This window comes from Engraulis encrasicolus, chromosome 5 (genome assembly GCF_034702125.1).
Source record: "Engraulis encrasicolus isolate BLACKSEA-1 chromosome 5, IST_EnEncr_1.0, whole genome shotgun sequence".
Taxonomy (NCBI): domain Eukaryota; kingdom Metazoa; phylum Chordata; class Actinopteri; order Clupeiformes; family Engraulidae; genus Engraulis; species Engraulis encrasicolus.
The window spans coordinates 38,501,933-38,516,673 of record NC_085861.1 but is presented as its reverse complement, the minus strand read 5'-3'; the positions used below and the strand labels follow the sequence as shown (position 1 = coordinate 38,516,673).

Genomic DNA, 14,741 nt, shown 5'->3' with positions numbered 1-14,741 from the left:
CATCCCTAGATGATGCTACACCAAAACAATTCCTCAGATGACATTGAGCACCGCTTAGCCGAGGCAGAAAACTGAGGCCATTGTGTTGAAGTTATTTAACTTTTCTATTCTGTAAACTCGTAGCTCTCCCATCACCCTGGCAACCTATTGACCACAACGCATGCCCCCCCCAACACACACACACACACACACACACACACACACACACACAATCCCTCCCCATCCCTTCCAAAGACGAGACAAAAAAAATCTCCTACCCATCCGCCCCCTGCAGATCTCCTCTATTCTTCTCTCCTCCAACATGGCTGTAAAGCAATTCTCTCAACCAGTGCCACCCACCCCCCACTCCTCGCCCCTCTCTCCCCTCCCTCAGTGGCACAGTGTGATTGTGGCATGACAATGAGTGCTGGCTGATTATGGTGCTTATCTGCTCTGCTCTGGCGATGGCAGGCTTCTCTCTTTCTGCTCCCTGGCTGTAATTACACTGTGTTGAAATGAGGGAAGAGGAGCGGAGCGCACAGGGAGCACCATGGGGTCTAGTCCACCCATTGGAAGGGTCCAGCGAAGCAGACCACCACGGGCTCCCTCACTGACATGGTCACTGTCTTTTGTGTGGCGTGTATGGGTTTGGAGTAGGATGATAATTACCTAGAGACACACACACACAGGAGCAGCAGTGGAGGCGTTGATTGCATCACTGTCCATTTAATGTCAACATGTCTGATCAGTCAGCCAAAAGCAGTGGGAATCTGAAGGAGGGATTCGCTCATTGATGATCACCTCACACACGCACGCAAACACACGGCCCTTTCTTGCAAGAACACTGTACAAACATATGCAGTCATCAGCTCAGTGGCATGTGTGGACTTCTCAATGTGCGTGTGTGCATGCATGCATACAACTACCACTGTCTTTAGTGTGTGTGTCAGTACCAGTAATTGAAAATTACCAGTAATTAATGCGCCTCACTGACGCGAATGAGGCGTTAGGCCATATGAACAGTACATTCATTCATGGAAATGGGGTGTGATCATGCCATTCATTTCAACAGGACTGTGCAAAGACCCAACGAGACACAATACTGAGAAATGCAGATGGCCTAACTTTTTCTGGACAGAACTCCACCTTTCTCTGCATGGACAGGGTGGGCACAGATTTGTCCCAATTTCAGCAATGTGAATGAGGCGGAAATTGGTTTAAAACCAAAAAATATAGTACTCAGGCACTTTTTTGGCATTACAGCAATTCATACATACTTCACAATATCTACCGTATGCATGGCGTCCTTGTATGTAACTCCTTGCTTACTCTTCCTCACCCACACATGTGGGTACACCCTCATATTAGGGATGCTCAATTGAGGAAAATCAATCACGAATATTTAAGTCAAGATTATCTCGTTTTTTTATCATTATTATTATTCTAAAGACCAATAAGTATGCCAAACGATTCACGATCTTCCCTCCCTTCAGCAGTGTGAGTAGAGGGCCATTGAGAAACACACAGTGGTGTTCTGTATGAGTGTTGGGTAGCAAGTCTGCTCTGTGCTTGCAATGGCTCAAGTGGAGGGGAATGTATTGCGCTTAGCGTAACCTACCTTTTGGCAGTATAAACTAATGACAAAAATATTGTTTCAACTTGATATTTTGAAATGTTAAATTGTTTGACAGCAGTATTGAGATCACGATAAAAAAAAAACGATATATTGCACAGCCCTACCTCATATCTTGTCAGGAATGCGCACACATCCAATAAAACAGTTGCCGGATCAAACAAACAAACAGTGCAGAAAAAAGGAGAGAAATCCGCACACTGGTGCTGCGCACTGATTTATTAACGCAACGTCTCGACCATCAGGCGTATGAACACCAGCACCTTCATCCATGGCTGAAGTACCCTTGACCTCAGTGGTGTAACGCGCTCAACTCAAACAAAGTAAACAACTGGGTGCTCATTCCTCAAGAGTATATGAAATAAAGAGCAGGACAGCACTCCCGTCGATAAACCACAAAACTTGGAGTGCTGTCCTTCTCTTTATTTGAAGTACCCTTGAGCAAAGCGCCTAACCCCACATTGCTCCAGGGCCTGTAACCAAAATCCCTGTTCCCAAAATAATTAAGTCGCTTTGGATTAATGTGTCTGCTAAATGTAGTGCAATTTGTAAGGTCGAAATATTCTGTTAATCTGTGAGCAGCAACAGTTTTGGATTTCCTTATTTTTCTACACTCATGTCTTAACACAGACTGAACGACGATAACGTGTGTGTCTGTCTGTCTGTCTGTCTGTCTGTCTGTCTCATGTCTTTGCGCGCGTGTGATTGCAGGCTGAGTGACGACAATGCGTCTGTGCGCTTGACTGCCATCACGGTGCTGACCCAGCTGGTGCTGAAGGACGTGATGAAGGTCAAAGGTCAGGTGAGCGAGGTGGCCGTGCTCCTCCTGGACCCTGAGCCACACATCGCCAGCCTCGCACTCAACTTCTTCAACGAGCTGGCCTCTAAGGTATGCACACACACACACAATCGCACATCGCCAGCCTCGCACTCCACTTCAACGAGCTGACCTCTAAGGTACAGACACACACTCGCACACTCGCACACTCGCACACTCTCACACTCACACACTCACACTCAAACTCTCACACACCGCTAGCCTGGTCCTCAACTTCTTCAATGAGCCTCTAAGGAACACACTCACACAGTGTGTGTATGTGTGTGTATCTGTAGATAGATGGATGGATGGATGGATATAGATATCACACACACCGCCAGCCTGGTCCTCAACTTAATAATGCTTCCTTATAATTGAGGAAAGCTTGTTTAGGAGGACTTTTTGTCTTCAGTCTTGATATTCACACTTGACATTGGTGGCTAATTTCTTGCGTGTGTGTGTAGGACAACGCCATCTACAACCTGCTTCCTGACATCATCAGCCGTCTGTCTGACCCAGAAAGGGCCATGAACGAGGAGGACTTCCACACCATCATGAAGTTGGTCACACACACACACACACACACACACTCACACTCATATTACTATCTGACACACACACACACACACACACACACACACACACACACACACACACTGCTGCTTGAAGTAGTACTGCAACATTTGGGCAGGATTTAAAAAAAAAAAAAACCTAGAAAGCACTGAGTGCAGACCTCCGCCAAGGAAACTGTTTGACTATGTTGCACCCTGTTTTTATTATAAGTGGATTTGGCAACTGGAGTATTAAGATTCGTCCTGTTCGCAATTCAATTTGCGGTCGCTAGGGGCGTCTACATTTATAGGCCACAGGGATTAAAGTTTTCCGTCGCTACGACGGATTTCCGTCAACTGGATTTTCGTTTGGACGGATTTCCGTCCGTATAATTTATGTCAATTAATTTACAATATTTACTTTCCAACTGAACACAAATCGAGAGCACTCCTGGTCATGAGAAGGTGACAGAGGTGTGTTTGGTGTACGGATTTAGTTATACACTCCACCACTGGTGTGATAGGCCTACAACAGATTCACTCAATAGTTTTGAGCCATCCCCGTTCTTCTTCTTCTTCAAAAAAAAAAAGTACAGCACAAGCGGTCAACAATTCGGTGGCGATGCAGCGCGAGAGACTAAAAAAAAAAAAATAGCCAACATTGTTGCTGATGGCAGAAAAGAAAACACGTGTAATTCTATGTCTTTAAAGTGCAATGACAATCGTTAAACGAGTTGGACTGAGATTCCAATATGGGCTAATAATGCATATGCATGGAATGCATAGCTGGAAGAAGGTAGGACACGTTTCCATTATCGTTGCACCTGCCGGGGCAGATTGTTAGAAAAAAAAAGAATAGTTCACTTCGACTGCGCATGATGTCTTTTTCATGAAGGGTTTGCCTTTTAAGCATTGTGGCTTTTACTAACATTATTCATAGCCCCAATGGGACGGCTATCATTGGCAGCTAGCTAGGATACCACGCGTTTCATCCTCAAAGTTTAGCGCGTTTGACTGGCTGCGTAAAAGGGCTATGATAGAACTAGCTCTAGTTGTCTTTCTGACAACGGATACATTACTGTCTCATCTGTAATCATAGCAGATTAACTTTGTTGTTGCCGATATACATTCAAGAAATAAGTTAAAAATGAATTGCATTTTACAGGAGTCACTGTTGCTATCCCAGGCAGAGTCAATATTTTATGCCACGTCTTGTTCTGGGAAGCAGTGTTCTGATGGGTGGACTCATATGGTCGATAAATGCCGTTTCGATGTTTGTTTCACTTTCAAGGGTTGTTGTAGGCTATTGTGTGATGCTATTTTTGCTAACTGGAATAGTGTGCAGCAACAGTTGTGTGTGTGCTTGTTTTTGAGTGGCTCAACGTCTGTGCCCATCTTCTCCGACTATGCGTTTCGTTTGAGTTCAGTTATTTGCGCACTGCGCACTCAGGGCCGATGGGTGGGCGATTTGCCTTGATTCGAGTGGAAAGTTGCGCGACAAGCTTGGGAAAGTGTGTTACTTTTGTTAAATGATGGACGTCTGACTGTGCCTGTGTCGTGTCTGCGTGCGTCTTGTCAGCTTGTATGAGAGAACACGAGTGCGTGCAGGAATCGGGGACGTTTTTTATATCAATGGTAAGCGTGTGCCTGGCACCGCACATCGAGAGGCAAAAAAGTAGCCATTAGGTTTTCAAAACGGTAGAACACAGAGGCAGACTACCGCACCCTGTTTGTAAAAGTCAACAAGTTATTTGTAACAGGATACATAGTGAAAAAGGGTGAAAAACATACAAATAACCAACAACTAGTTTTCTCCCTCTGATTGCTATGACCAGACAGTGCATTGTTTTTTAAATGTCAGAAATACAACTGCAAGCAATGCGCACCAGTGCTTTCACCAGAACGGTGTGTGCCCATTCTGATGTGAAAGACAAAATATAGGCCTACCGGTAGCCTACTACTACAACAACAACAAAAACCACAATGGGATCACTGTATCAACACATTGCAATTCCAAGTCAATAATTCTGTGAGATCAGCTACCATTTTGAAGCAACACTCATTGTGAATCCATTCTGCATAATGTTGTGAACAATTCATAAATAATGGGTTGAAATAAGAGGAAATAACCAAAACATGCCCCAAATTGCAGTTCAGTGTTTGCAGTCTGATATAGTATCCTTCATTCCTCCATTCTCGGCCAGTTCTAGTCAATCTGGTGGCCTAGGCCTGTCCCCTTCCCCTCTTTCCCTTTTTTTTGTATTTAGAAATTGGCATCTGTAAACATAGCATTGTAGGCCTACATCTGATTGAGCACATCTGATCTAGTACCTACAGGTACATTCATATTGAGTGTATACAGACCTACTTAGTGTATAATGAATATTCATTGTTAATGTGAACTGTAAAGTTTTATGTTGGTTGAAGTTCTGATTTTGTGGCAGTTTTTGGTATTATTGGCACCCTCAAGACATAGGCCTATTCTGCTCTAGGCGACTGCCCTGTCTGCCTATGTCTAGCGCTGGCTCTGACACCATTCCTTGCGTATGTTTCGTTACGAGGGCAGAGCCTGGCTACATTGGTTTTCGTAGGGTTACGGAGTGATACTCGATCGGGTACCTAATCGGTAAAAAAGTTCAGTCAGATGACTTTTTTTTGCTTTAATCCCTGATAGGCCAGCAATGGTGAAAAATCTTTTTTAAAACTCCTGGCTCCGTTTCGTGATCTGGATCACCACCAGAATTTGATCACTTGTTCCTTGGGTCATTACCAACAACAACGTCCAAATCCGTTCATTAGTTTTGAGTTATCCTGCTGACAGACAAACGCGACCGAGGTGGAAAAAAAAGTGGGAAGGTTTTAAGACAGAGATGCACATTACTTTGTCAGTTGTTTTAAACAAGATCCAACGAAATGGATTGTTTCTGCATGCATTGGAATTTAAAAAAATAAAAATCATGTCACTCACACCCACAATCCATTCATGATGTCGACAACTTTGTCGTGCGTTTCATTTAATTGGAGAAATTACCCTTAAGCAGTCCAATTAGAGTTCATTACAGTTAACTTGTTCAGAACCAGGAAAGATCATCAGTTACATGGATTTTCTTTCTTTGCTTTTTGAAGCAAACATCAAACGCATTATTTTGTGCCTTACTGCAGTTTCTTAATGATGTGTTGTCAGGTTTTAGGTTTTTAGTGTTTTAGGAGTAGGTGTGAAAGGTTTCTGGATTTTTATGGATGACCAGGCACATATAGCTTTTTTGCGAACAGATCTTGCAATTTAAATCAGGCGTTAAATAGTTCTCCACTCGTGGTAGGCTTGCTGGCTCAATCTGCATACGGTAATTTTGTTAATGTGTTCTGCGTTTCATACTGAATGCATAATTAAAGTGTGTGTGTTTGTTCCTACAGGACACTGTTCTCATACATCACAAAGGAGAGACAGACGGAAAGCCTGGTAGAGAAACTCTGTCAACGCTTCAGAACGGCAAAGTGCGTTAACATCTCTCCTGCGCGTTCTCTCCTGTCTGCTTGTCCATTGCTTTTCTGCTGTCCTTTGATCCTCTGCCCACAGGTTTCATTGCTCTGCTCCTCAGTTCATGCGTGCGTGCACACGCATCTGTCGTAGTTTTAGATCCAGCTTAATGGCTGTCGAAGCTTATCAGTCATGACTGATGTTTCCCAAAAAAACCTGCATGAGCTCTAAAACACTAAAACACCAGTTTCTTGGGAACTAGTGAAGGACATGATGATGCAGTCAATGACGAAGCACTTTATGGAACCCATATTGCGTGGGGAGGGGTGGGGTGCAAATCCCCCTTTACGCCAGTGAATGAAACGTAGATCACACTTATAACCTGGAACTAATCTCAACTGATCCCCATCTCTCGTAGATGAGAAGTATGCTATGAAGTATAATAGACTTTCTCTGCCACATGTGGATGAAAAGAAATCTCAGAGTGCAGAGTGAGCTGTACCCAAACTCCTCTCTGGGATATTGCTTTACACAGTGTAGCTTCAACTTTTTAAAGCTTTTGTCCGATTTAGTTTTGGGGTTTCTTTCAACGCTGAAAGGGCACTTGAACTAGTCCTTAAGCTGTGGTTGGCACGGCTTCTTCAGTATTTGGTCTGCCGTGTTCACTTCTTTTTCTTCACAACACGTCAGACCACAGCTGTGTCTCCAGAGACCTTTCGGCTCATAATCTCTCTCTCTCTCTCTCTCTCTCTCTCTCTCTCTCTCTCTCTCTCTCTCTCTCTCTCTCTCTCTCTCTCTCTCTCTCTCTCTCTCTCTCTCTCTCAGGACGGAGCGTCAGTGGGCGGACGTGGCGGTGTCTCTGTCCCTGTTGTCCATGTGTGAGCGTGGCTTTAAGCGTCTGCAGGAGTGCTGGGAGTGCTATAGTGACAAGCTGACGGAGGCTGGAGTCTACCAGCCGCTCCTCTCCATTGTTACCAAGCTGCGGCGCGGGGCCAAGCTGCAGTTTAAGGTAAAGAGACAGAGGAGAGAATGGGTATTAAAATATGTTGCCAATTCTGTTTTTAACCCCATGTTGGCAAAATGGGAAACAAATTCCGTCTTTTTTTTTTTTTTTTTCTTACATACTCTCAGCGTTGTGCATATTAAAGAGCAACTGCATGTAGTGGCGGCATGTAAACATAAACAAATACCTTTGGGTACAGCACTGTACCGCACTAAAGGTCTGCGTTTGGTACGGTTCGATTTGAATACGGTATACCGTTACAGGCCTACTGTAAAGTGTTATATTCTGAGGATCATCGTAATTATCATTCTGGCAGTCTGTTCCACACTGATTTGCATGAGCAGTGCATGTGGGTGGAAGCTTGTCACTCTCTGCCATGTGCTTGCAGAAAAGATGGCTACCACCTCAGTTCTAGGATGTTAATCAATGTGAGACCCCTTTGGTCACGTTGGTAACACTTCCAAATAAGGGGCCATAATTGACAGTAAAGTAGCTATAAAATAATACTTAAGAAAGGGTTAATAATCATTACTTAATGCCACATTAGACACATATTAATTGTTATTAATGCATTAGTAAGCAGTTACTTAACTATTAGATAACTATTACGTTGTGTTACAAGTTAATTGCATATTATTATATAACTAATAGATAAGTAATGGCACAGTTAATAGTTAAGTAGCTATCATGTAATACTTAACTAAGGACCAAAATTAACACTTACTTAATACAAAAGTAAGGCATAACTAATGGTTAATTAATACATAAATATTGGGTTTTGGGACCCTTATATTAGAGTTGGCTGAGGATAACTAATGGTTAATTAATAGATAGATATTGCTGTTTGGGACCCTTATATTAGAGTTGGCTGCGGATAACTAATGGTTAATTAATCGATAGATATTGGTGTTTGAGACCCTTATAATAGAGTTGGCTGAGCATACCTAATAGTTAAGTAATTAATTTACTGTGACATCTAGTTTTCACTCATTCAAATCACTGTGATGGTGGCAACAGGAGCCATTATATAGCAAGGATTGGACGTACACTTCTCAATGATGGTGGGGTGATGAGATGTAATTTTTTCATGTACCACTTATTAATTTTAATGGTAAAAACCCTACAATAAATGCAGAATATTATGAAGAGTAATAGTTTTGAAGTGAAACTAAACCATTCCTTTGTGATAATGAAGTTAATGTTTGAGAATATTAGCTCAAAGAAGTGCAGTGCATGATGGGTATGCAATCTACAGACAACAATATTTCGGTATTATTTAATCATTAGATATGCCTTGCTTTTGTATTAAGTAATTGTTAATTAAGGTCCTTAGTTAAATATTACCTAATAGCTACTTAACCATTAACTGTACCCTTACTTAACTATTAGTTAAATAAGTATGTGCTATGAACTTGTGACACATGGTAATAGTTATCTAATAGTTAAGTAACTCCTTTAACATGGGAATTAATAACAATTTATATGTGTCTAATGTGGCATTAAGTAGTGATTATTAACCCTTACTAAAGTATTAGGTTATAGCTAATTTGTTGTTCATTATGGCCCCTTATATACAGGTATATGGCCCCTTATATATATGGCCCCTTACCATGTGTCTGAAGTTCATTGCATATAATTATTTAACTAATAGATAAGTAAGGGTACAATTAATAGTTAAGTAGCTATTAGGTCATACTTAACTAAGGACCTTAATTAACACTTACTTAATACAAAAGCAAGGCATATCTAATGATTAAATAATACCGAAATATTGTTGTCTGTAGATTGCGTACCCATCATGCACTGCTCTTCTTGGAGCTAATATTCTCAAACATTAACCTATTATCACAAAGGAATGGTTTAGTTTCGCTTCAAAACTATTACTCTTCATAATATTCTGCATTTATTGTAGGGTTTTTACCATTAAAACTAATAAGTGGTACATGAAAAAATGACATCTCATCACCCCACCATCATTGAGAAGTGTACATCCAATCCTTGCTATATAATGGCTCCTGTTGCCACTATTTCAGTGATTTGAACGAGTGAAAACTAGATGTCACAGTAGATTAATTACTTAACTATTAGGTATGCTCAGCCAACTCTATTATAAGGGTCCCAAACACCAATATCTATCGATTAATTAACCATTAGTTATCTGCAGCCAACTCTAATATAAGGGTCCCAAACAGCAATATCTATCTATTAATTAACCATTAGTTATCCTCAGCCAACTCTAATATAAGGGTCCCAAAACCCAATATTTATGTATTAATTAACCATTAGTTATGCCTTACTTTTGTATTAAGTGTTAATTTTAGTCCTTAGTTAAGTATAACCTGATAGCTACTTAACTATTAACTGTGCCCTTACTTATCTATTAGTTAAATATGCTATTCATTTGTAACACAAGGTAATAGTTATCTAATAGTTAAGTAACTGCTTACTAATGCTCAACATATGCATTAATAACAATTAATATGTGTCTAATGTGGCATTAAGTAATGATTATTAACCCTTACTTAAGTATTAGGTTGTAGCTACTTTATTGTTAATTATGGCCCCTTATTTGGAAGTGTTACCGTCACGTTTGTTTGTGTAGCATACTTGCCAAACTACATGTCTGATTGTCTGTTACTTGTGAAAGCATCTGTAGAGCATTCAGATAGTTTTACATTTTACTCAACAATATCTCGACATGGCATATCTGGCTATACACTGAAAGACATTTTCAAAAATATATAGTTTTACAAATCCCCAAAGAAAATCCAATGAACGCATATTTCTTGACCTGGCTGTAAACTGAAGGACGTCAGAGAAATTAGAATAGAGGAGAAGCTTCAGTCTAATTGGTTCCCATTGTAGCCAGTTACCTTTCAGTTCCTCTTGGGTGTCCACTAGTTGGCGAACGTGGACAAGTGGAAACAGAGTGGAAAATGTATGGAATGGAAAAGGGAGCACATAGGGCTAAATGCTAAAAAAAAAATGCTACTGCAATTTCCAGACACATCTCAACAAAATATTCTTGGTAGGAATTATGGCTGGTGTTATATAATTCCAGCAAGGCTGAAGATTTTTACCTGTACTCGCTAGCATTCCGTTAATGTTTATGGGTTTGGTCTCATAAATTGAGCTTCGTGACCCAGTATATAATCTATTGGTGCAGAAAAATCGAAACGATGCTCAAATTAGGTCTTATTATTTCTAGCTTCGAACTGAATATAAATATTTCAGGGCAAAGCATTATACAACGAGCCAAAATTATAATCGTAGAAAGCTCCATTGACACCCATTCATTTTTCACTTGGTTTTGAGTTAGGGTTAGCCTGTTGTGGCTAGTAGCTAGTTCCGTGAGTGAACACCCCCTGAGGACATTCTCTACATATTCTGCTCTTGTGACCACTAGTGACCTTACGGTGTCTGTCTGTCTCTCCCTCTCTCTCCAGGGTCCCCGCGGGCATTAAAAAGCATTAAAAAGCATTAAATACAAAACTTGCCATTTAAGGCTTTAAAAATCATTAAATTTCGAGGTGTGGCATTAATTTTCAAAAGGATCGGCTTTAAATTTCATCCGGACACAATACAGTAGCCTAAAGTATAGATGTTTGGACAGTTAAATTACGTAAAAACACTTTTCCATCACTAAGACAGACGGCAACAAGCGCTCCGAATCGGAACATGACTGGGGTAGGAAACAAGGCACGCGACAGTAGGCCTAAATGACAGGCCAGGTAGCAGACCCCCTCGTCTGGATCCCCCTGGTTGATGACGATGGCTGACCAAGTAAATTCCATCGACCACAATGCGTGTGGTGGCTGACTTGACCGCAGTAAAGAGTTGAGACTTGTTACATTTCATCAACCAAAATGTCGCGTGGATATATCTCTGGTACCGCTTTACTCGTCGAAAGCGTATGTCGAGTTTGAGTGTAGCGTTTGCTAACGCATATATCATGTCAATTGTCGCCCATTTTAATTGTTTTATAATTGAAGGTATTTGATGAAATGTCATCAAACTTTTAAACATGCACAATTTTGAAATGGTTTCAGTTTTGAAGGAATTAAAAAGAAATTGGTTAGGCCTAATGGTGTTTCAAACTAGTGTGTGTCACCTCGCTCTTTTTGTTGTGTTTGCATCTCTTTGGTTAAATTAAGCACAACAATAATAGGCTATTGGAGCTTGGGCCCTCCTAGGCAGCAGCCAGATCAACTGTAATTTTAACACAGATGCAGGCTACTTTGATTTTAAATAATAATACATTATTCTAAGGGAGGGGCAGATTCTGCACGGTCATGAAAACTCCACATCATACAGAAACCTCTTTAACAAGTCATGGCAAATGTCTGCCACAGAAAGTGACAAGGGAGCTGGCAGTGAGAATGAAATAACACAGAGAGCAGTGTGAATGCATGCTCAGTTTTATTTCATAGGCTTATTAAAGCATGTGCGAGACTCAGGGAGAAACATTAGGCCCCCCCATTAACTTAATTCCTGCTTGAATGCCATTCAGCAAGCTTGGTCTCCATAGGCTCCAGATCGGTTCTTCCTTGCTACTGCTTACATGTGTTCACATTAGGCTTCAGTACTAGCACAATAGTCATAATAATACTTTTATTGTATATATGTATTGCAATGTAATAACAATTATACCATTTAACGTGCACATGCACACACCCCGTGTAGTGGTATTAATTTTCTTGTTGGAGGTATTAAAAATGGTATTAAAAAGCATTAAATTGGGTGAGCAAAAATGTGCAGATACCCTGTCTCTCCCCAGGCCCAGGTGGATGAGTTTGAGAGGAAGCTGACTGCGGTGCACACTAAAGGCCTGGAGAATGTAGAGAACGAGGAGCTGGAGGCCCAGAGTGAAGCCATGAACCAATCACAGCTCTCCAAGACACCTGCACCCCCACGCAGCACCCGCAAGCCCAGAGGTACACGCGTACACACGCTCTCTGCGTTAACTACTGCACCGCACTAGGGATGCAAATTATCAATTAATTTATTAATCATGAGTCGATCGCCTTATCGATCGACTTACAATTAATTGAAATGCAGCGTTTCCCCCCGGAATCTCAGCGTTTCTTTAAAAAAAAAAAACGACTACATTTTCCAGTGGTGATTTAAATATTCCCACTAGTCACAGCCCTCTTCACATTCCCATTTCACCCATTGCATTAACATTTCACCCATTGCATTAACGCATTAATCGATTTAAATTGATTAATCATTTGCACGCACACACAGCAGACCACCACACAGCACCCACAAGTCCAGTCTCGCTCTCTCGCTCTCTCTCATTGCAGTACACACACCCATTAGCATCTGAGCACGTCAACGGCTATATTTGTAAACACTTAAGTTCCCTCATTTTGAAACCATCAATTTCCCAAGAGCAGGAGTGTGCATACCTGTGTGTCTACGCACCCAACATCCAGTGCATTTTTTTTATTTTTTCCCCCTCATCTTGCAGACGTCATTTTATGACTCCATTTCTCTTTGTCCATCACCCATCCCCGCCCTCTTCTATTCTCTCCACCGCTACCCTCCTTCCACCCACCCACTCCCTCTGTTTCTTTCCATCACTTCACTTGTTTGCTATCACTGTCCTGCAGGTCGCGTTAAATCCACCATTGCGGAGGAGAGTGATCTGGTGACCCCTAAACAAAGAGGAGGACGCCGAGCCCAGAAGGTCATCGTCTTCAGCAGCGATGAGGAAGAGGAGGGTAAGGCTCCGCCACTCCATGTCACTTGTACTCTTCACGAGATTGTCTTATTCCCCTTTTTTGGGCCTAATTTAACTTACAACTGTCTCGAACTGTCTAGTTGCGCCAATAGTAATGGTAATTAATAATGATTTCATTTGTATAGTAAATTTCATACAAACGTGCAGCTCAGTGTGCATTTAGATGGCCACAAAGGGCTTAATACATTTTCCTGCTTCTGGGGCCTTTGGTAGTTATTTCAGACACAATCACAACCTGTTGAGATCCCCTTCATAAAATAAAAATGTAATCTTCATATAATAAGAATAGATCTGTTTCCGTTTTGCAGACGCGGTCATGGAGGACAGTGAAACTCCCAAAGTGACGACGCCCATCTCGCGTGCCTCACGGCGCACACGTCTGCGACACTGATCTTTTTATTTTGTCTTATTTAAAAGAGGGGAAAAAATCGAAATGTAAACAGTGAACCATTGCAGGAGGGTCAAGCTGCAAAGCGGCTGCCCTCCACTTGCATTTGTCCTTTCTTCCTCCTCCTTGTCTTTTTCTTATAGCAATTCAGAAATAATCTGAAATAAGCATCGTTTTCTATCCTACCTACAGTATAGTTGACCTATATTTACACACCTCTGTATTGTTTATGTAGTTTTCTTTTGTGTTTTTTAATGTGGATTCTCAATGAGTTTAACAAAAAAAAAAGTACTAATAGGGTTAAAATACGCTGAGAGCATCATTTTATCCAGATTTATACAAAGAAAAGTCCCCCTACCTTCTGTGCGCAAAATGTGGAGTCATTTTGTTGACTATCGAAGTTTGGACCCTCTACTCGGGGTATCACTTTCTCTCTTCATTTCCTCAACTCCTGTCTGTATTGTTTTGTATGTCTGCCTTCATCTGTCTTTGTCTGTATTGTTTTGTATGTTTGCCTTCATCTGTCTTTGTCTGTCTTTTTTGTCATCTTTTGAAGAGGTTCATGTCTGTTATATTTTTAAAAAAAGAATAAAACCATCTTGACTTTTTAAATCTTGATTTGTCATTTCTCCTCTTTATTTGAACTTTCTTTATTCAAAAGTGCTTTATTCAAAAGCTACTTTCTATCACCACAGAGTTTAGCCATTGGGTCGGTTCAAAGTGCTGCTCTACTAGAGCTTAGAACAATACTGTGAATCACACCTCCATAAATAAGGGGTGCACTGCATTGTCATATTTGACATGAATTACAATGTTACCTTCAAGACAGGTTGTATCTTTGTGTGGTAGCCTACAAGATTCCTTAATCATCACTATTTACAAGAGGGGCTATTGGTAAGATAAGATGAGCCTTTATGGTTTCTTCAAGAGAAATACAGGGTACTGAGTGTGTGAATTGAATGAACAAACATAAAAACGATAGACCAGGAACGTCAAACGACAATTCACAGTGAATCAAAGTCTGGGATGAAATCACTGGCCAAACTCAATGTTTATTACGTTTAAAAAATGACCAAAATTGTGAAATTTGCCTTGGAGTATTGAATGCACAAACACTCATGCCACATATTTTGGTGTAAAAGAGTG

The 14,741-nt window shown here is 41.1% G+C and overlaps 1 protein-coding gene across 2 annotated transcripts in view; it reads left to right on the top strand.

Moving 5' to 3' along the window:
* ncapd2 (non-SMC condensin I complex, subunit D2) overlaps positions 1-14,207 on the top strand; it is a 37,428-nt gene extending 23,221 nt beyond the window's left edge. For both annotated transcript variants that reach the window (XM_063199272.1, XM_063199273.1), the window contains exons 26-32: positions 2,324-2,501; positions 2,894-2,988; positions 6,395-6,475; positions 7,284-7,467; positions 12,239-12,395; positions 13,077-13,187; positions 13,516-14,207. In XM_063199272.1, coding sequence (XP_063055342.1) covers positions 2,324-2,501; positions 2,894-2,988; positions 6,395-6,475; positions 7,284-7,467; positions 12,239-12,395; positions 13,077-13,187; positions 13,516-13,598 — 889 coding nt within the window. In that variant the 3' untranslated portion in view covers positions 13,599-14,207. The remainder of the gene's footprint in view (positions 1-2,323; positions 2,502-2,893; positions 2,989-6,394; positions 6,476-7,283; positions 7,468-12,238; positions 12,396-13,076; positions 13,188-13,515) is intronic.
* The last annotated feature ends 534 nt before the right edge of the window (positions 14,208-14,741 follow it).